The sequence below is a fragment of the Piliocolobus tephrosceles genome, chromosome 18 (genome assembly GCF_002776525.5).
Source record: "Piliocolobus tephrosceles isolate RC106 chromosome 18, ASM277652v3, whole genome shotgun sequence".
Taxonomy (NCBI): domain Eukaryota; kingdom Metazoa; phylum Chordata; class Mammalia; order Primates; family Cercopithecidae; genus Piliocolobus; species Piliocolobus tephrosceles.
Window position 1 is genome coordinate 45,473,257 of NC_045451.1, and position 22,097 is coordinate 45,495,353.

The 22,097-nt window shown below is 42.1% G+C and overlaps 1 protein-coding gene across 5 annotated transcripts in view; it reads left to right on the top strand.

The window, feature by feature from the left end:
* The window catches only part of TPGS2 (tubulin polyglutamylase complex subunit 2), a 53,436-nt gene that overhangs the window by 6,028 nt on the left and 25,311 nt on the right, over positions 1–22,097 (top strand). For all 5 annotated transcript variants that reach the window (XM_023207673.1, XM_023207672.1, XM_023207674.1 and 2 more), the window contains exons 2-4: positions 3,949–4,028; positions 13,908–13,995; positions 16,306–16,434. In XM_023207673.1, coding sequence (XP_023063441.1) covers positions 3,949–4,028; positions 13,908–13,995; positions 16,306–16,434 — 297 coding nt within the window. The remainder of the gene's footprint in view (positions 1–3,948; positions 4,029–13,907; positions 13,996–16,305; positions 16,435–22,097) is intronic.

Genomic DNA, 22,097 nt, shown 5'->3' on the forward strand with positions numbered 1-22,097 from the left:
TGCTTTGGGAGGCCAAGGTGGGAAGATCACTTGAGACTAAGAGTTCAAGACAAGCCTGGGCAACATAGTGAGACCCCTGTCTCTACAAAAAAAAAAAAAAAAGAAGAAGAAGAAATTTAAAATTAGCCCAGTGTGGTGGTATGCACCTGTAGTCCCAGCTACTTGGGAGGCTAAGATGGGAGGATCACTTGAGTCCAGAAATTTGAGGCTGAAGTGAGCTATGATTACATCACAGCACTCCAGCCTGGGTGACAGCAAGACCCTGTCTCTTAAGTATATACATATAGGTTTATGTCACCTACTAATAGAAAAAGATTTAAACCTGACTCACAAAACCCAGTTATTTGCTGTTTTCAAAAACATACCTAAATCAAACTAAATCAGAAATGTTAAATATAAAAAGATGGATGCATGTTTCTGGGATCCCACAACCACCCACACATTTAGATCCACCAGATCCACTGCAAAGACTCACAAGACTCAGAAACAGTTTTAATCCCAAGTATAATTTATTACATTGATTAGCAGGAGGAAAAGACATAGTTAGAATCTAGAGGAATCCATGCACAATCTTCTGAAGTGTTCCATCTTGTCAGTGGTCACATACAATACACTTCTTCCTTAAATAGTGAAATTCAACAATATATGTGCAGTGTTTCTTCCCTGGAAAGCCTGTTTAAGCCTCAACTTCCAAGGGTTTATTGAATGCTGTTCACATTGGCAAAACAACCAGCCACAGCTCTCAAAATTTCAGACTCCCAAAAGGATAGCTGCAGAATCAAAAACTGTTACTGCTTTTGCTGCCGCAGCCACCGCTACAACTTCCAGCCCTCTGAGACCAAAACACCTGTGAAACTATGCTTGCAAGAAGACCTGGTCTCCCCATTTTTCCTCTTCCTCGTCTACTGATTCCCTTCTTCCAGGCTTTATGAGTGTATGTTTCCATGCAGGCATCCCAGTCACCAGAGGGAGTCTAACTGCAATGGAATCTAGGAAATGAAGTCTTTAGCTAACCAGTCTAAAATAAAGGAAAGCACACCAGCGGGGAACAGGAGGAGGTGTTAATTGAGCCGGTCTGCAGTAACTGCCACATCATCCTTCAAGGCCTAGATCAGCTGTGTGCAGTTTCTGATGTTTTCTATCACTTGTTCAGTCTTTGTCAACCTCCCTCTGCCTTCAACTCCTGTGGCCCTGACAGTCAGTATCACCTAGTTTAACACATAATTACATATTATCTTGAGTTTTCACTTTTGTTTCATGTTTGCCTTATTTATCTAACTAAGCAATAAGTTTCTTCAAACAGTATCTCCTACTTAAATTCCTAATCTCTGGTAGTAATTTCCCAAAGCTTAGGCCATAGCAGGTCCTCATTAAATACCTCAGAGAGACTGGTTTTCACTAGAAAATATATTCCAGTTATCAATAACTGAATAAAAAATCATCCCAAAACATAGTTTGCTTGAAACAACAATTAACCATCTCTCCCAGCTCTGTGGATTGACTGAATCAGCTGGGGTAGTTCTCATTTGCGGTCTCTCAAGTGGTCACAGTTAGATAGCAGCTGGGACTGGGATCATCAAATGGCTTCTGCACTCGAATGTCTGCCCCCCTCAGTACTTCTCAGTATGCCCTCTGTCTCCAGTAGAGTAGCTTGGATTTAGTATGTGATAGCTCAGGAATCAAACAAAGGCAAAGGGAAACTGCCAGTTCTCTTAAATTTTAAGTCCAAAACTGGCCCACCATTTCTTCACCATATTTTATAGGGCAAGGCACTCTCAGGCCAACTCCAAACTCAAGAAGTTAGAAAAATAGACTCAGTTCTCAATAAGAAGTGCTATGGGCATGCAGGGAAGGAAGGAATTGATAGCACCCACCTTTGGAGTAAGCTACCACAGAGAGTTTTAATCCACAGCACATCACACAGTTACTTAGAGTGGACTGTGCTGAGTCTAAAGATCTGAGTTTCACATCTCTTACTCTTGCCATGCAGGTTATTCCAGCCAGGCGGCTGACAAATGCTTGTCATTGGTCACAAAGGCAGGACAGGGAGAATTGCTATGCATATTCAGATATTGCTTCTCATATATGGCATCCTGATAGGCCAAGGACAATGTATAATTTCTTTTGCTTTCCAGTACATCGGCAAATGTTTTTAGTTATCTCACCAAAATGATAGGCTACTAAGACAACATGATAAAAACAGCATTAGGCTTGGTGTCCACAACTTTGGTCAGATATTTCATTTTATGAATTATTTCACACCCTTGAACCTCAGTTTCCTTATCTTTTAAAACGAGGGTAAGGATACCTGCTTCACAAGATTGTTGAAAGATTAAATGGGATAATTTATGCCAATTTCCTGTAACAGAGCATTATACAAATGGAATTTACTGCGTGCCCTTCTCTTCCATATCCCCAATACCTTCTCCTCACCAATTCTGAAGTACTATATTGGATATAGGAGTCTCTACAATGGATACTTCCTAAGCAACTTATTATCTGAAAGTTATTAAAGTCAATATGTTGGCCAATTACCTTATCATGAGAGTATTCCAAGCTTAACTAGGATATGACCCCATCTGCAGTAGCATCACCGTAGTTTTGTCTGAACCTATAAGCCTTCCATGTAGGCCTGTTATAAACTGTAAATAATTGTATGTGTCCTCTTTCAAACCTAAGGTCTCTTGTGACTTACTGAAGGTGAAGGGAAGTGAAGACCCATCTAAGGTCATACAACGAGTAAATGTATAAAGCAAGACTAGAATAGGTAGAGTCTAGAATTCTTAGTTCCTATATTGGGCTATTGCTGCATCCCAAGATTTGAGTTTCTGGCAACTTGGAGGAAATTGTATACGCATGAAAAGGGCACAGGCTTAATTATAGGATCAGTGAACCACATAAAATGATTAGAAGTCTCTGTCATAGTCCTAGAGATTTTAAAAACTCAAGCTACCCTCCTGTGTCAGCCTCCCAAGTAGCTGGGAGTACACGTATGCACTGCCATACCTAGCTACATGTTGTCCTGTTTATGAGGGCACCAATGACTGGACTAGGGGTCTACTCTACTTCACTATGACCTCATCTAAACTAATCATGTCTGCAGTAACTCTATTTCCAAATAAGGTCATATTCTGAGGTACTGGGGGTTAGGACTTCGATATCTTTTTTTGTGGGGGTGGGGACAGAATTCAAGTCATAACAGCTTTTATGACAAATTTTAAGTCTTGGATTAAGGACTTCAGAATCTTGAGTCTGCATGGCCACAAACAAATGGAGAATGTTGTTGGAGGTATTGAACTCTGTAGTATTCCCAGGTGGCTTCTGCTCTCCCTCAGAGTGAATGATAGAACACAGCTCCACAAAGAGAAGCAGACCAGATTATTTGGAGACCTTTTCCTACTTCAAGGATTTAGAAATATGACTTACTTTTTTTCTTAGTATATTTTTGGATAGAATCTATTTTTTATGTTAACCCAGCTTTGAAATCCTAGACCTCATAGAGTAGAAGGTTATGTTCAAGATGAGTTTTATTTAGAAGAAAAGTTAATAAACAAGTTATATGTCTTATAAAAGTTAGTGGGTTGCTATTCTTCATTTCTTTTCACTTTATCCTGAGTATATAGATTTAGCTCGCTGAGAATTTCAGTGTAAAATCACTAGGAATCTACAATCTCTGTTTTTTGTTCAATAAGATTAATGACTGAGCAGTGACAGTATAGAGCACAGTCTGTGCATATCCTTTCTATCAGGTAGACTACATTGTCCTAGGTTATGGGACCATGCCTTTCAGAGGCCAACCAGTTCTCTGCTTTGATCACAGAGGTAATAAGTGTTTATGAGAAGGATTGGGTGTTCTTAGAGCAGTCATCGACAGTTAGTCAATATCTAACATAGAAATGTATGACAGTGGACCAGCTGCAACTCTACAGACTCTTTTTTCTCCTCCAGAATCTTCCCCAGGTGTGACAGAGGTGACCATCATAGAAAAGCCTCCTGCTGAACGTCATATGATTTCTTCCTGGGAACAAGTAAGTGTTGCCATGTGAAGTCTTTACCTCCCAACAAAGAGAGGTCAATGTAAATGTCCCTGAGAAGGAAAGATTAGGGGAGGAAAAGTACTTATCTCAGACCACAGCTGCTTTCAATGTAGAGTTTACCTTTTCTATGTTCCTGTCCAGCTCACTTAACAGTTCCTTTCGTTCTATGCCACTTACCCAGCATGGAGTGTCTCCCCTGAGCCCTACTCTCCTATAGAAGCAATGGACATTCAGAGTTGTATAGAACAAAGCTAAAAATCAATTAAGGAAAGAAAAGGATATGTATTAATAAGTGTCATGCTGTCCAGAACATGGTTAAGTGTTGCACATAACTACATAAGCAGATTAAAAGCTAATGCTTTCCAGTTTTCCTCTGAACTTCAATTCATTTATTCAATAAAAGTTTTAAGCTTCTACAATGGGCCAGACATTGTGCTTGGTGTTGAGCTCTGGGGATTAAATGGTAATTTTTTTAAAAGGCACTATTTACCTCTTGATCTTACTGCCAAAGACATAGTATAGATTGTTATGAATGTAATTACAAACTGGCCTGAGTACTGTGAAAGACAGGTAAAGGGAGCATTGCCTGGAGACCTGCTCTAGTCTAGAGGTTGAGAAAAGTTTTCCCAACGAAGCGATAAGAAGTTGTTAACCAGGTACATGGGATCTAGGAAGATGAGACTTTCAACCTCTATGAAGGCTTCAAGATGAGAAGGATTACATTGTTCTGAGATCACGAAGAAGGAGCATAGGAGAGCAAGGGAGAGAGAGCTCACCAAAGACCAGGAAATCTGGGGCTTCATAGGTTTTCAGCAGTTCGCTCTTTATCTTAGAAGCAAAGGGGAGTCATTGAAATGTTTGAAATAGGGAACTATGAAGTTAGATTTATACTTTGGAAAGACCACTGTGGCTGTAGAGTAACAAATGGATTTGACTGGGGCAAGTGGCAACAAATTGCCCTACCATTTAATAAGTACCTGCTAACACTTACCCCATAAGTCATTCCATACTAAATAAATAAAAACCCTGCAAGGTGGGTATTGGTATCTCCATTTTAGATGATAGATGAAGAAACTGAGGCTGAAAGAATTTAAAGAATTTGGCTGGCACAGTGGCTTACGCGTGTAATCCCAGTGTTTTGGAAGGCCAGGGCAGAGGATTGCTTGAGGCCAGGAGTTCAAGACAAGCCTGGACAACATGGCAAGACTCCAACTCTACAAAACAATAATGTTAATTAGCCAAGTATGGTAGCACACACCTTTACTCCCAGCTACTGGGGAGGCTGAGGTGGGAGGATCCTGTGACCCCAGGAGGTTGAGGCTGCAGTGAGCTATGATCACAGCACTGCACTTTAGTCTGAGCAACAGGGCGAGACCTTGTTTCGTTGAAAGAGAGAAAGAGAGAGAGAGAGAAAGAAAGAAAGGAAAGAAAGAAAGAAAGATTTGTTCCGAGTCACATAGCGAAAAAAAGAGAGAGAGAGAGAAAGAAAAAGAAAGAAAGAAAGAAAGAAAGAAAGAAAGAAAGAAAGAAAGAAAGAAAGAAAGAAAGGGAGAGAGAAAGAAAGATTTGTTCCGAGTCACATAGCGACCAAGTGGCAGAGCCTCAATTTGAACTTACAGTTGCCTGCCTCTAAGAACATGTCCTTTCTGCTCTGCCAGGCTGCCGCTCTGACAGAGGACAACACCATGGGAGTCTTGCCCTCAGCAGGCAAGCAGTCCTACAAGCCTGACTCCCCTCCCTGGGCTGAGCCAGCAGCAGCTTTTCTGGCAGCTCAGTAACTGGGAGTTGATCCAAGACCTCAGCTCAGCAGCATCCCAACTCTTCTCGTTCAGCCCCCACCTCCATTTCCACTCACAGCCCATCATAGGAAAAGGGAATTCCAGAACAGTGTCTATGAAACTCTTATTGGCTGATTCTGTCAACACCTGTTCCTGGTACTTCTGTGACTATGCCATCGTGGCCTCGTTGACGTTTTGTTTGTTATAAATAACAGTAAGAGAAAAGATATGATGGAGGACATTCCTCTTGATTCTTTCTGGGCTTAAGTCAGCCCTTTAGGTATTAGTAGAACTGCCAGGCCGGCACGGTGGCTCACACCTGTAATCCCAGCACTTTGGGAAGCTGAGGCAGGCAGATCACGAGGTCAGGAGTTCGAGACCAGCCTGGCCAATATGGTGAAACCCCGTCTCTACTAAAAATACAAAAATTAGCCAGGTGTGGTGGTGCACGCCTGTAGTCCTAGCTACTTGGGAGGTTGAGGCAGAAGAATCACTTGAACCTGGGAGGCAGAGGTTGTAGTGAGCTGAGATTGCGCCACTGCACTCCAGCCTGGACGACAGAGCAAGACTCCGACTCAAAAAAAAACTGCCTTAGGGCTCTTTTGTGAGAGTCAGATCCTGGTGTTTTCGTGTCTGCTGAGGACCTGCATTGGAAGATGAGAGGACAGGAATGCCTTGTCTAGGGTGGAACACTATTAAGTTTCTTTGGAATAAAGTGATTTCTGAGGCATATTCTTCCTTGTGTCTTGTACCATACAGTCCTTAGAACTCTTTAAGGAGAAGACATTACCCATTTGTCCCAGTTTTACTTATACTGTAGTTTCTTCATTTGGAGCTGCCTTCCATAGCTGTGTTTCAGGGATAGAGTCTGCAGGGGATCTCTTGGGGTTTAATCTGCCTCCTGGACAATGCAACTTTATTGGGTTCCCTTTTAGCTTAGACTGACACTTAGGGAAATGCAGTTGTAGTGCTAGATAAATAGCCATCAGAGATGTAAAAGGATTAAGGGGTAAGAGAGAAAGAGATTTTTAACTAACTGAGACAGTTAATGGAACATTTTCTTCAGACATATTCAGTTGGGAGAATACCTGTGAATGTACCTAAAATTATCAGATATATAGATTTGGAATTTTCCTTTGAGTTCTTTAGTTAAAGTATCTCAGATCTAGGTTCAAATATGCCAAATCTAATACACAAGCTAGGTGTGGTGGTGCACACCTGCAGTCGCAGCTGCTTGGGAGGCCAAGGTGGGAGGATTGCTTGAGGCCAGGAGTTCAAGAACAGCCTGGGCAACATAATGAGACAACTCCTCAACCCCTGTCCCTTAAAAAATAAATAAGTAATAAAAATTTTAAAAATAAGATACTAACAGTATTAGGATCAGTAATGTAAAAACGTTTCTTTCACCTGAGTTCAGCATGTTGGGGCTTGTAAAGGCCTGTGGGATGCTTGGAAGATAGCCTTTGGGGTGTGTACTTTTAAGATTCAGTTTTTATGTAACACTATTTTTTCCTGATTATGCTAAACAAAACAGTCAAAAAGGTGTATTGAAAATACAAAAAAAAAAAAAAAAAGAATTTAAAAACAGTCTTCTAGGACTTTACCACCTAGACATAACCATAGTTGGTGTATTTTTTGTTATGTGTGTGGGTGGAGGGTAGGCAATGGGATCCCTTACAAGTCCATGAATGGGAAGTGGTCCATGGACTCCTTGAAATGTATGTCAGATATGTTTTTTTGGGGGGTGGGGGAAAGGCTTTTTCAGATTCTCAAAGGGACTCATAACCCCAAAAGTTTAAAACAAGTTTTTGTATAATTTTTTAATTCAAAATGGGGCAATACTCGATGTGCTATTTTCTTACCTACTTTTGTCTCCGAAGCAGTGGAGGGTAGAAGTTTTGGACTGCTCTGAAACTCCCTTGTCTCACTTTCTCACCCTAGAGGTTACTAAAGAGCATGTTGCCACAGGAGCAGGCTTGATAAGCCAACCCTGCTGTGTGCCTGCTTCCAGAAGTGCTTGTACCAGAGAAGCAGGAGGATCCCAAGGGGCTGATAATTCCTGCTTCTCTAGAGAACTGACCCTAGAGATCCATCTCCTTGGAGACACCTCATTTAGAGCCCAACCTCCCTCTGGTGTACCTGGTAACCACAGCTGCATAAATACATTCAGATAAAGCCCCCTGAGAATGGGCCCTCTGCCCCTTTGGGCAAATATAGCTCTGTGGGAAGCTCACAGATACATTATACTGTAAGGATATGGAAGCATTTTGATGTGGGAAAAACAGACTAGAGTAGAAGTCTTATGCCAGCTCTGGACCCTTGGCTAAGTCATGTAACTTCTCTGGATCTCATGTTCATCATGTATGAATAAGTAATTTGAAATCAGTGTTATTGAAGGACTCGTCCAGCTGTAATCTAGTCTTTCATGATTCTGTACTACAAATCCAGTAAGAAAAGTTGACAACTGAAACCTAAATGATCATATACCTGCTGTAGTCCCCTGAGGTTGGAAGGAAATGTGAACAACCTTTTTCCATTTTTATATATTTCACCATTTTTTCTTCTTAAATACACAGTTTCAGTTTGCCTGCCTCTGTGCAGCTGTATGATTCATGTTCATTGTGGCTGCTACCTGCCTTTTGTCATGATGGTCCATAGTAAGGCCCAGTGCCTACACTGAGCTTTTCATCTTTCAAGCACCAGGAAAGCATCTGCCTCTTAGTTCTAATGGCATCCTGATGCCAGGAGAGTTCTGTTATTATTAAGCATTTCAGTGACATTTCATAGTTGCAGATGGCTTTACAGTTCTTGATTGGTTACACCCTCCAATCCCCAGATAAAAATTCAGTTTACTGATGGTGAAACCATGGTCCACAGAAACCAAACGATTTAGCAGAATATCTCCTTTTTTTCAGGCTCAGTATTTCTACAGTCTACAGAGTGGGTTCTGAACCTTCTTGAAGAGCTGTTCCTTACATGCCCCACTGTGAATTTATAATAAGCATTTCCAGTAGAAGAAATCACCCTGCGACACCATGTCACTAGTGACCCCCTCACCTCATGCTCTTATTCTGCCTGGGAGATTCTCTGTTCTCCAACAGTCAACCCTTCTCTCTAGCACTTCACTTCTTTCTGCTGGCAGCTTCCCCATAGGGGCGTCCCATCTCTTTAAAATTAAAAACAAAAAACCTTCAATGTATGTCTCCTTCTAGCTATTTAGCTATTTGCTCCTTTTCATGCCAAGTGTGTAGAAAAATTGTCTACACCAGGGGTTAGGAAATGTTTTCTTTAGAGGAGCAGATAGTTTATGCTCTGGTGTTACAGTCTCTGTCACAGCTACTCATTTCTGCCATTGTAGCTGTGAAAGCAGCCATCAGAAGTACTGATATGCATGAGTGTGACTGTGTTCAAATGAAACATTTTTACAAAAACAGGTGACAGGGTAGATCCAGTGGCCATAGTTTACGAATTACCATCCTTCCTTCATTTCTCAATTATTCATCCTGCCACAGCCTCTCTTTAGTCATCACCGTTTTTGGATACCATTCTGTCAAAATCACTAGGACCTCTCCATGGCTAAAGACTGACTTCATCTCACTTGGTATCGCTCCTGCATGCCTCCCAGTTAGCCAGTCCCTTCTCTGCTAGCCTCTCCTCCGTTGGTTGCAGAAGCACAACTCTGATTCTTTCCTTCCTCGCAGACTCTTCCCTCCTAGTTCTCTTTGCCCCTTCAGCTCCACAACACATACCTGTTCAACATTTGTCTCTATATAAATGGGAATATGTTTGACTTAAGGAAAGATAAACTAGCAATAGCTTAAGCAAATAGGAATTTCATGTAACAAGTCCTGAGGTAGACAGTTGCAGTTGGTTCATCAGCCCTGATAATGTTAAGCTGTTATCTCTGTAATTCTTTTGTCCTTTTTCTTTATGGTGCCTCTGAGTAGAAGAAACACACACTGTTTTTCCTCTCCTGTTATTCTGCAACAATCAACACAGAAAATTTCCATGACCAAATGTGTGTGTGTGTTGCAGGGGGGAGTTCTCAAACACATCAACAAGCAATCAGTTCTGCAGTGAATGCCAGCTGGGTGTCCTCCAATTCAATTCTGACACTGTCTCCCTGGAGATAGTGTCAGATCCCGTAGGTTAAGGGCTCAGGCTCACAGGACTGCCCCTCACTTCCAATGCCAACTGCAAGTCCCAGGTTGTTTTACCTGTGCTGCTGACCCACCAGCTATAAATTGGGGTTCCCATGACCCCCTCCTCAGGTTCAGTTAATTTGCTGGAGTGGCTCACAGAACTCAGAGGAACACTTACTTAACATTTACAGGTTTATTACAAAGGAAACAGATGAAGAGATGCACAGGGCAAGGTGTGGTGGGAGGGCGGGGAACTTCCCTGCCATCCGAGAGCATGCCACCCTACAGGAACTTCCATGTGCTCAGCTGTCTGGAAGCTCTTCAAACTCTGTCTTTTGCCATTTTATGGAGGATTCATTATGTAGACATGATTGATTAAACCATTGGCCATTGATGATCAACTTACCCTTCAGCCCCTCTTCCCTCCCTGAGGTTAGGGGGTGGGGCTGAAAGTTCCAACCCACTCCCTGCCTTGGTGGTTCTGGTGATAATCCCCCATCCTTCAGCTACCTTGGAGATGCCAGTCATTTGTGAACTCTTTAGCACACAAAAAGATATCACTTTGGAGATTCCAAGGATTTTAGAAATTGTATGCCAGGAATCTGGGACAGAGACCAAATATATATTTCACAATATCATGGTGGCAAAATAACTGCTAAAGTCTCAGCTCTCATTTCCAAGCTCAAAAAACAAAAAAGAGGTAAGGGATATTCCTAGGCACATCTGTCACCTTTTAACAGGACAGTGAAAGTTTTCTTAGAAACTTTGTCTTTTGGACTTGTGTTTACATTTTAATGTCCAGCACTAATTGCAGGAGATTCTGCAACCTAAGCAAAACAAAAGCGTTCAGTTAACGAAGCCCTCCACCTCTCCTAAGGTGGAAGTTTGAGAATATATTCAGGAATTCTCTTGGGGATCTCACACCATCCCTCCACAGCGCATCCAGGTTTTCCTCCACTTCATGGAATGTCCTCCCTGAGAAGAGTTTCAGGAGGTGCCGTTGTGCTCACTGCCACAATTTCCAGCAATGTTCTCATGCTTCTTGATGGATGTCCTGGGCAGCTCTTCACCTGACCCTGGTTGCAGACCAGCCAGAGAGCCAGCTCAGCGTGGACCAGCACCTACAGAAACATTGATTTCTGTCCTGTGGCCCCTATGCTGACCTGATCCTGCATCTGCTCCCAAGTTGGGAAGTGGCCTCTAAAAGTAAGGGGAACAATGGGGTGCAGGATTGTCCAGGAGTAGAAAAGGTGAGTAGAAGGCAATGGACAGCCCCTAGCCCTTCCCTTAAGGCCCAGTGCTATTGATTTTCTGGAGTCTTGTTGATAGCTCCCAAAACAAAATAGTGGCTCAGGTCCTTCATCCAATGAAGGAGTAACAGAGCTTGTGGTGGACTCTTTATAAAGTAGCTTAAAGAAACCATTGTAGATTGTCTCAGGAGAAGAAAGACAGATTAAAAATTAGGAACTATGTGACAGAATCACCATTGGGCTAGAGATTGCAGATACCATCTTGATACAATCAGCTGTTATTTCAGACACCAGTTGGTGTTATTCTTCCTTGTTGGCTTTCTCCCCAGACCCTCCCTCCAATCCTGATAATACCCTTGTCCATTCACTTTCTGCCAGTCTTCCTCCTCCCCACCCTCCTATTACAGCCCCCAAAATATAGACTGAGCATGAATCTGTGCAGGAAGAAGCCCTCTGATGTGGGCAGATTGCCCCCTGTGGAAAAGCAAACTCTTCAGGTTGGTTAGAAGAGAAATTTTAAAACGGCAGTAACTGAGTCACCGGCCAGAAAAAAAAAAATGGTGAAATACGTTAAAATTAGGAGAGGTTGTTTACATTTCTCTCCATCCTGAAAGGACTAAAGCAGGTATGTGGTCATTTAAGTTTTGGTTGTGAACCTTTCTTCCTGGATTTGCCCCACTTGGAAGAGCTACATGCAATAGGAAGGCTGGAGCACTGCAGACCCAGCAACTGTCCCAGGGGTGCTTGGGGCAGAAGGGTCTGCAGGAAAGAGCAGCACAGCCAAGGCCGCTAGTCATTTAAATTAGAATGACAGTGAGGGATTGATGTTTCTCATGAAGTTGGTTTACTTGAAAATTTTTATGTATATTAGTATGTGAAATGTGTATTAAATATTGGATTTCACAGATTTTTTTCTATTTGTATGAATTTTGAATAATTGTAAAAATTACTGATATAAAATAATACCAAAATCTCTTTCTTGGGTGAAATAAATACCATAACAAATGTTATAATTACTATTACTGAAATTATTCAGCCTGACTTACATATGAACAATGCCAAATAGTCCACCAGCCCTCAGCCTGGATCTCATGGAATCCCCATTAAAAAAGGCTGACAGACAGTAGTTTCCTCGTCTTCACCACTAGATGGCACTAGTGATCATAATGACAGAGGGATGCTGGCCTTTTGGAGTGACAAGAGGAGCACTGGTAACTGTAGGCTTCGTGTACCAGGGTTTTAGGGGTGGGAGAAAGGCATTCTGCAAGTGCATTTTTTCTGCTGAAAGCACAGATAATGTGGCCACACAGGAGGCAATAGGAGCAAGCCCCTGACTCCAAATAGTAGGAAAACAAATTAGGCCAAGGAGTCTGAGAGTCTCTTAAATTTCACATCTGTGAGACTGGGTACTAAATAGTGGACACAGAGAAAACAAAACTTGATCAGAACATACATTTTAGTTCATAAATAAAGGAAATTTAAAACATGTTTCATTAAAATGACAGCTGTTGTCCATTTAATAATCTAAAAACGCTGCTTAAAATCTCTGGCAAGCTTGAAGCTTTCTCTTTATCTATAGTTCCTGAAGATGCTGTGGCTGTGAATAATAATAATTTCCTAGTCTCCTCTCTTCCTGTCAAACTCACACCCCCTCATACTGCCAGTGTTCTGTATATTAAGTCTTAGAGTTTATTTTTGAACATAGATTCACAGAGTGACATGTTCAAGGTCACTCAGCTGCTGGCAGAGTTGGGAAGTGAACTCAGATCATCCTACATGATGCTTTCCCACGCGTTGGGTACCTAGAACTGACTGACAGGATGACCTAATGCAATCCTGACATAAGCAGTTGTCAGTATCACATCTCAGAAGGGTCCAGTAAGTCACAAGCTTGGATAGTTATTAACATGTTGCCTCTTTGCTTCTATAACTACATCAAGAAGTCACTCTACGGGGCCTAGGAAATGAATTGGAGAACTCATCCTTTGCACACTCCAGGGATTTGAGTTGGCTAGGGAAGACTGGTCATACACACACACAGATGTGAGTTACTTAGAATATAGGGCTTGTTCCTGGTATCTCCTGAAAGGATACTAAGCTCCTTCTTTGTTCTCTCTGCCAACAGTTTGGATGATTTCTTAGCCAACAGTTTTGGATGATTTCATATCCATGGATATGTGAAATATTTGAGTATATATGGTTACCTTCTAAGAGCTGTCAGAACTTAGACATTGCATAAGTTTTCTGGGAATGATATACTCTTCACTTTTAAGATGCTCTTATTTGTCCAATAATTTGTTTCAGAAAATAATATATGAGCATGGGTCTGAAATATATGGCATTGATTGCTTTGCTTGAACATTGTCGGACTTTACCTAGGACTTCCCCTCTCACCATGTTCCCCTGTCTCCTCTTCAGCTTGATCCCTTTGAGCTCCGTTGCCAGGTGGCTGCCCATTGAGACATAATCATGGCAGAGCAGATACCTGGTTTGCTTTAGCTGCTGAAGGAAAAAAAAGGCAAACTGGAACTCTGCTTGCAGGACCCCAGTGCCTCTCTAATAGAGTTTTGTAGGTAACTATCAGAGCCTTCCTATTTCAGGGACCTATAACATGGTAAACATGTCTCCAGTGCCTTGAGGCATAGCCCTGTAGCCTCTTTCCCAGCCCTGACCTGACACTTAGCTGCTTTATGATTCTAGAAGAATAACTGTGTGATGCCTGAAGATGTGAAGAACTTTTACCTGATGACCAATGGCTTCCACATGACATGGAGTGTGAAGTTGGATGGTGAGTCAGTCTCCTTGCTATAGGGGAACATTTCCCTGGTTGAGAGATTGAATGGGACAACTCTGAGGACCCTTTGATTTTTGAGTCTTTGAATCTGGATGGTTTTCATGGGTACTTCTCAAGTGCCATGTCCAGAAGCTGTGATTATGTCCCAAAACTAACAGATACCATCATTGCTTCACCCACCACAAACCCCACGACAGTCTAGCAGTATGGAACTGGAAGTTCTACCTGTAGGAATAGGGTGGAGAAGATCATTAATTACTACATAAAAAACCCTAGCCACCTCAAACGTAAAGCCTCAGAAGATTCCACCTTGGAGCAAACCCCTCAGGGTAGGCTGCATTGACAGTTTCTAGTGTTTATGATGGGGGCCACTTAATCTCTTTCAGGCTCCTTCCTTTATTCCCACCATCATAAAGAACTCAGGGCCCTAACCCTCAAACCAGAATCTTTGCTTCTCTCCTTCACATCACCTCAGCCTAAGTCACCAGCTATCTCAATTCACAGGCTGCCATCTTTATCCTTTAATGTGTCTAGGACAAAACGTGTGTGAGGATGTGGGAACTCACAAGTTTGTACATGTCAGATTGTTAAGTACTACGTAGGCATGAAAGGCAGTGCTGAACATTTAGGTGAAAACTCTTGAAAACATTTCATAGGCTAGAAAGCCCTGTCCAGCCACAGGAGCCCAGATTCTGTCCAGCCACAGGAGCCCACAGGAGTCCTGGCATAGATTCCCCAGTCCCTTCCCTCCAGTCCATTATTGTCTCTGACTCCAACCAAATCTACTTTGGCCTTGGAAAGTACCTTACATTTCCCCACTGTGACTTCTGTTGCACTGCATATCTACAGAGCAGACTTCTCCCCTTCACTGCCTTGGCCTTCTACCTACACACCTGAGTTCCCTGTTTGGGTAATTTCCAAAGCCTTCCTGTCTGTCTTGCACTACTGGGAGGTACTTTTTTTTTTTTTTGAGATGGAGTTTCCCTCTGTTGCCCAAGCTGGAGTGCAGTGGTGCGATCTCTGCTCACTGCAACCTCCGCCTCCTGGGTTCAAGAGATTCTCCTGCCTCAGCCTCCTGAGTAGCTGGGATTACAGGCGCCCGCCACCACACCTGGCTAATTTTTGAATTTTTAGTAGAGACAGGGTTTCACCATGTTGGTCAGACTGGTCTTGAACTCCTGAACTCATGATCTGCCCACCTCGGCCTCCCAAAGTGCTGGGATTACAGGTGTGAGGCACCGTGCCCAGCCTGAGGTACTTTTTTATAGCTTGCTAGTGAATGTTGAACATTAGCTTTTATCTTAGAATCATTTCCTCCTATGGCTTAGAAACCATCCTTGTCACCAGCATCAGAACATGGCTGTGGCTTTTGGTATCTGGAGCAACACAGAGGGGACGGAGACTAAGCCAACTGGCGGACTCTCCCTGGCCCACATCCCTGGAACAGGCTAGCCCCTTCACAAGCCTGCTTCAGAGAATAAAAGTTTTATGAATGAGTCCCAGTTCATTGTTGTAAAACCTTCTCTAATTTAATCTCCCCAAGCCCAGTCCTCTTATCCCATTACCATAACCATTATGTGCTGAACAGCGTAAGTCAGTGACAGAAAAGGCAACAGAGGCATCTTCTGCTGTTTGCCTGTTTAGTGGTCTTTTCTTCTTAGACATTCCGTGGTCTATACACAGGTTGTTTTATTGCTTTAAGCCATTCCAGTTTTTTCAGCAGTCAAATAAAGAAAATATGCAGCTTCCTAGTCCGTATGTACACCCTAATCATAGAAGACTAGAACCAAGCAAGAAGGCTGCCAAATTCTTATCACTGAGTAAGGGAAAATGATAAAGAGAAGGGAGGAAATTTTTTTATCATGAAAGCTTATAACAAGAAGAATGGAAGGGGTCCATTATATAATCAAAGCTATTACTCCTTCAGAAAATGTTTATGCAGAATACTTCCTAAACAAAGGAGAAAGGAAGCAAAAACATTTTAAAGTCCTTTACCCTTCAGATGTCCCTAAGCTCAGATTTCCCAGTTCTTTGTTGGTGTTCCTTTTGAAAATTTTCTTCAACTGTACCCTAATACATACAATAGGAGCTCTTCATCACCCATGGCCCCCACTTCCTTTTTCGTATGAAAGGTTGGTACTTTGGAATATGCAGTGAGTAATCCTCTTCTTCCCACCTTCCATCAGATTCCTCAGCCATGGGGCCAAACAATACCTGGGCTTAGGTTATTCAAGCAGAATCTCGTGATAACCATTGTAACTAGGCTGTTACTCCATGTAATTCTCCTTACGCATGTTCCCCTAGAGCACATCATTCCACTGGGCAGCATGGCAATTAACAGCATCTCAAAACTGACTCAGCTCACCCAGTCTTCCATGTATTCACTTCCTAATGCACCCACTCTGGCAGACCTGGAGGACGATACACATGAAGGTAGGTAGAAGATGCCAGGGTTGGTATCTTTGTTTTGTTTCCAGCATCCAGTTCCATGCCTGGCACATAGTAGGTACTTAATGCATCTTGGTGCATGAATGGCACATAGTAGGTACTTAATGAATCTTGGTGCATGAATGAATGTTAAAGATTAAACTTCACTCAACATTTCAGTATCAGGAGGATTCAGAGAACACAGCAATCTAAATACAGCTCCTTTCCTCTCCATTCTTACCTCCAAGCTCTTTGCCACTTCTCAGTGAAATGGCTCATAAGTCAAGTGGCTGCTAAAACCTAGAAGCAGCTGGGTATAAGTGAGGACTTAGTCAGAGTTGTTTTAATCGTATATAACAGATGTAGTTACAATGTTTAAATAGCAATTTATTTTTCTCATAACAAGATATCTGGAACTAGGCTGATGTAGCTGCTTGAGAAAGTCAATGATAAAGTCTCCCTGTGGCACTGTGCTGCACCAGCCTTTGGATTTGGTTTTCATCCTTATGGTTGAGGAAGGTGAGCTTTTCCTGTCAGGAAAAAGACGAGTAAAAGGCAAAGGGCAAAATACCTGGCTGTTTGCAGAATCTCTCCCTTTTGATCAAGAAAACAATAGTTTTCTCCATAGCACCTCCTGATAGCTATTAGAAGAGTCAAATGGCAACCCAGGTTGCCAGGGGTCTGAGAAGGTAAATACTTTTAGTTGTACAGTATGGCTTCCTTGAACAGAACTGGGCTTTCATTAAGAAAGAAAGGAGGAACAAACAGTGAATAGTCAACTAATGTCTCCAATACTGACCTTGGGGTTCACTAAGCCCTGGCAGAGAAAATTGGTGTAAGGCTTTCTCCTCTGATTGGATGAGCAATTGAAGAATAGTACCAGAGGAGTTCAGGGGCAGAGGCTGGACAGTGATGGGTCCTGGAAAGAGCCTGTCACACAAAGATTTGTGGAATTTCCAGGGGTAGGAAAAAAGGTCTCACTGTCTTTATATGTGTGGGGTGGGCTTCTCTAAAAGGTGAAGAAGTGTCAAATAGGTGGGCTAAGTCTTCCCTGCTCTTGAGGCTGGAAGAGAAGTGGTAGAGTAGATAACAGAGAGGCTTCCTGGGATCACATTGTTCCACATACAATTGGAGATAAAAACCACCTGGCCTTCTGACACCTGCTAGATTCATGCATTTTAGGATAGTGCAACAAGTATACCTAAGTCTCATTAAACCTAAATGGAAAAACAGTGGCTTTTCTCAGGGGACTCAGCAGTCAGAGAGAGGATGATCAGGAAAAAATAGAATACACAATCAGCCGGGTGCAGTGGTATAAGCCTATATTCCTAGCTACCTGTAAGGCTGAGGCAAGAGGATCACTGGATCCCAGGAGATTAGTGTGCTATCATCACATCTGTAAATCACCACCGATCACTTGAGCCCACGAGTTTGAGGCTGTCCATGCTGTGATCACACATGTGAACAGCCACCATTCTAGCTTGGGCAAAATAGTGAGATCCCATCACTATTTTAAAAAAAATATACAACCAGAGAAATAAAACTGCTAGAGGACACAGATAAAAATATAAATAAGAACAAGAATACTTAAGGAGATTTAAGACAACATAAAGTGTTCTATGGATAAAAACAAAGATTATCAAACAATTGACTACATGAATTGAAGAAGAGTATATGTATTTTATTGAGACCTGAGTTAGCCTGAAAAATCAAGTGCAAGAATATCTTATAGCATAGATGAATAAATTTAAAAGAGGGGAATTATGAGGGAAAAGGTAGGAATTAAGAGAAGTGGAAAATAGATTCAGGACACTTTCCATTGTAATTATAGGTGCTCAAAAAAGAGAGAATAGATGAAAGGCAGTAAATACATACTAATAAAAAAAACCTCTCTGCAGATGGAAAGGGCTCACCTAGACCCAAGTTGAGCAGATGAGAAAACACATACACCTATGCATATCCTGATATGGAGAAAATTACAAGCTTCTAGGCAAAAATAACAAATTACTTGTGAGGGAATAATAAGCAGACTGACATTAACTCAGCAGATGAGGACACACAACCCCATGAATGAAAACCAGCACAGAGAACATGTAACGCATCAGCAGTGGTTACCAGAGGCTTGGGGTGGGGAGACTGGACAGGGAAAGGGGAAACATTGGTCAACAGGCACAGTTTCAGTGAGACAGGAGGAATAAGTTTTGGAGATTTATTGCACAGCATAATGACTATAGCTAATAATGTGTATTTCAAAATAGCTAAAAGAAAGAATTTTAAATGTTCTTACCACAAAGAAATGATAAATACTAGTGGTGGGTATGCTAATTAGCCCAATGTGATCTTTCCACAATGCATAGATGTCTTAAAATAGCATGTTGTTCTCCATCAATATATACAATTATTATTCGTCAATTAAAAATAAAACTTTAAAAAAAATTAATTAAGAAAAAAATAAAGAGGGCCAGGTGCGGTAGCTCACACCTACAATCCCAGCACTTTGGGAGGCCAAGGTGGGCAAATCATGAGGTCAGGAGATCAAGACCATCCTGGCCAACATGGTAAAACCCCGATTCTACTAAAAATACAAAAATTAGCCAGGTGTGGTGGCGTGCACCTGTAATCCCAGCTACTCGGAAGGCAGAGGTTGCAGTGAGCCAAGATCATGCCACTGCACTTCAGCCCGGCAAAAGAGCAAGACTCCATCTCAAAAAAAAAAAAAAAAAAGCAAAAGAGATCCATTGGTACTACTAAGAGTGACATCATTAGATACGGAGTACAAAACGATAGGCTTATATGCCCCCATGGAGGTAAAACCAAACTAAAATTTCAGGGAGGAACTGAAAAAAACAGTGACATTGTAGATTTGAAGAAAAAAAAAATTCAAATAATGACATTGGGTTTATAATATGGCAGAATCTCTTTTACCAGAGCAAGGCTTCTGCAGATAATACTCTGCACTCTGGAAGGAGTTTAAAAACATGTGTCTTAAAGGACTTGGAGAGTAGTCAAAAGCAGGCAGAAGCTGAAGTGGTGTCTACAGTTGGCAGAAAGGAGCCACATTGAGTTTTCTGTTCTTACAACTTTTCACCTAAGGGCAGACAGACCTCAGTCAGCACCAGGCAGGGCTGCTAAAACTTGGTGGGAACATATCGACTGGACTTTTTATTTCATCCAAGATGGAGTAACAAAACAGATTTATCTACCCACCTGGAGCAACAGTGACAAAGAACAGAGACAAAATACATAAAACAGTGATTTTCAAGCACTGGCCATCAGGCAACAAAGGACAGTGAGCCCTGAGAGATGGGAAACAAATAAGGTGAGCCCTACAATTTCCCTAAAGAGAGATTCCAGTCCACAGCATAAAGAGGGAGACCTGGATGGCGCGGTGGCTCACACTTGTAATCCTAGCACTTTGGGAGGCCCAGGCGGGCGGATCACCAGGTCAGGAGATCGAGACCATCCTGGCCAACATGGTGAAACCCCATCTCTGCGAAAAATACAAAAATTAGCTGGGTATGGTGGCATGTGCCTGCAATCCCAGCTACTCGGGAGGCTAAGGCAGGAGAATCGCTTGAACCAGGGAGTTCCGGAGGTTGCAGTGAGCTGAGATCATGCCACTGCACTCCAGCCTGGCGACAGAGCAAGACTCCCTCTCTAAATAAATAAATAAATAAATAAATAAAGAGACCCAGGCAGGACCCATAGCACTCCCTGAGTTAGAAGACAGAGCTGAGAGTCTAGACATCTAGCGTTCACTGGACTAAGTAACAGATAGGTGAATGCTGCATAAAGGGAAAACCCCAGAGATCTGCAGTATTTGGAAAAGAATTGATAAGCACATGTATGCGAAGAAACTGTCCAAGGCCAGAGGACAGAACCATTCATGGTGATTAGGAGGAATAATGCCCAGTACTCACACAGGACCAGGAATAGTGCCTGCGTCAGCCAGACAGGCTAAAACACCTCATGATTTGGACAGCATTAGATAGAGTACTCAAAAGAATGTTGCCACAGCAATGGAAAATAATTAGCCCTAAGTAAATACTGCCCTAGTCCTGCCTGACAGATCTTAAGAGGGGTTTCTTGTTATCATTTGTGTTTCTTGATTACACCTGTAATCCCAGCACTTTAGGAGGCCAAGGCCAGAGGATCACTAGAGCCCAGGAGTTTGAGATCAGCCTAGGCACCATAGTGAAACTCCATCTCTACCAAAAATTAAAAAATTACCCAGGTGTGGTGGCCACGCCTGTGGTCCCCAGCTACTTGGGAGTGTGAGGCAGAAGGATTGCTTGAACTCAGGAGGTCAAGGCTAAGAAGGAGGCGGGCCTAAAGTATCTGTTTCCAAGTAACTTAACTGTGTCAGAGAACAAAGCTCAAGAATATTTACAGAAATATAAAAATATCCAACACTCAGCAATGCATATATAGTTACTATAACTATACTCTGTGTCAAAAAAATAAGAACAGACATGGAAGATACGTGTGTGTATGTATTTGTATGTGTATATAGAGAGAATATATATATACCCCCAAATTATATGTATATAATGTTATGTATTATATATGGAATATATATATATCCATCCCAAATTTAACTTTTAGAGATGGAAACTAGTTTCTGATATGAAAAATGCAGTGGATTGGATTATTAGTGGCTAAAACATTGCAGAAGAAAAGACTAGAGGGCTTCAACACATAATAGAAGCTATCTAAAGTTACACAGAAAAAAAAAGTATTTATAATGAATAGAGTATCAGTGACCTGAGGGATAACACATGGTATAATGTATGTGTAATTGAAGTCTTTGAGAAGAGGGGTCAGGGGCTAGAAAATATTTGAAGAAATAATGGCTCAAAAGCTTACCAATTTCATGGTAACTATAAATCAACATATCCAATAACCTTCATAAGCAAGGAACAAGAAACGTAAATGGTAACAAGAAACACCATAATCAGATTTTTCAAAATCAAAGATAAAGAGAAAATCATAAATGCAGCCAAAAGGAAAAGACAAATTACATACAAAAGAACAAAGATACGGATAACAGCATATTTCTCCTTAAAAGCAATTCAAGTGAGATCAAATACTCAAAGGAAAAAATAGGTTGGTCAGTGGTTCACACCTGCAATCCCAGCATTTTAGGAGGCCGAGGCCAGAGGATCACTAGAGCCTAGGAGTTTGAGATCAGCCTAGACACCATAGCGAAACTCCATCTCTACAAATAATTTTAAAATTACCCGGGTGTGATGGCCACGCCTGTGGTCCCCAGCTACTTGGGAGTCTGAGGCAGGAGGATTGCTTGAACCCAGGAGGTCGAGGCTACAATGAACCATGTTCACATGCCACTGCACTCCAGCCCAGGTGACAGAGTGAAGACCCTGTCTCAAAAAAAAAAATTAAATTAAATTAAATTAAATTTAAAAATCAACCCACGCCGGGCGCGGTGGCTCAAGCCTGTAATCCCAGCACTTTGGGAGGCCGAGACGGGCGGATCACGAGGTCAGGAGTTCGAGACCATCCTGGCTAACACGGTGAAACCCCGTCTCTACTAAAAAATACAAAAAAAAAAAGCTAGCCGGGCGAGGTGGCTGGCGCCTGTAGTCCCAGCTACTCGGGAGGCTGAGGCAGGTGAATGGCGTAAACCCGGGAGGCGGAGCTTGCAGTGA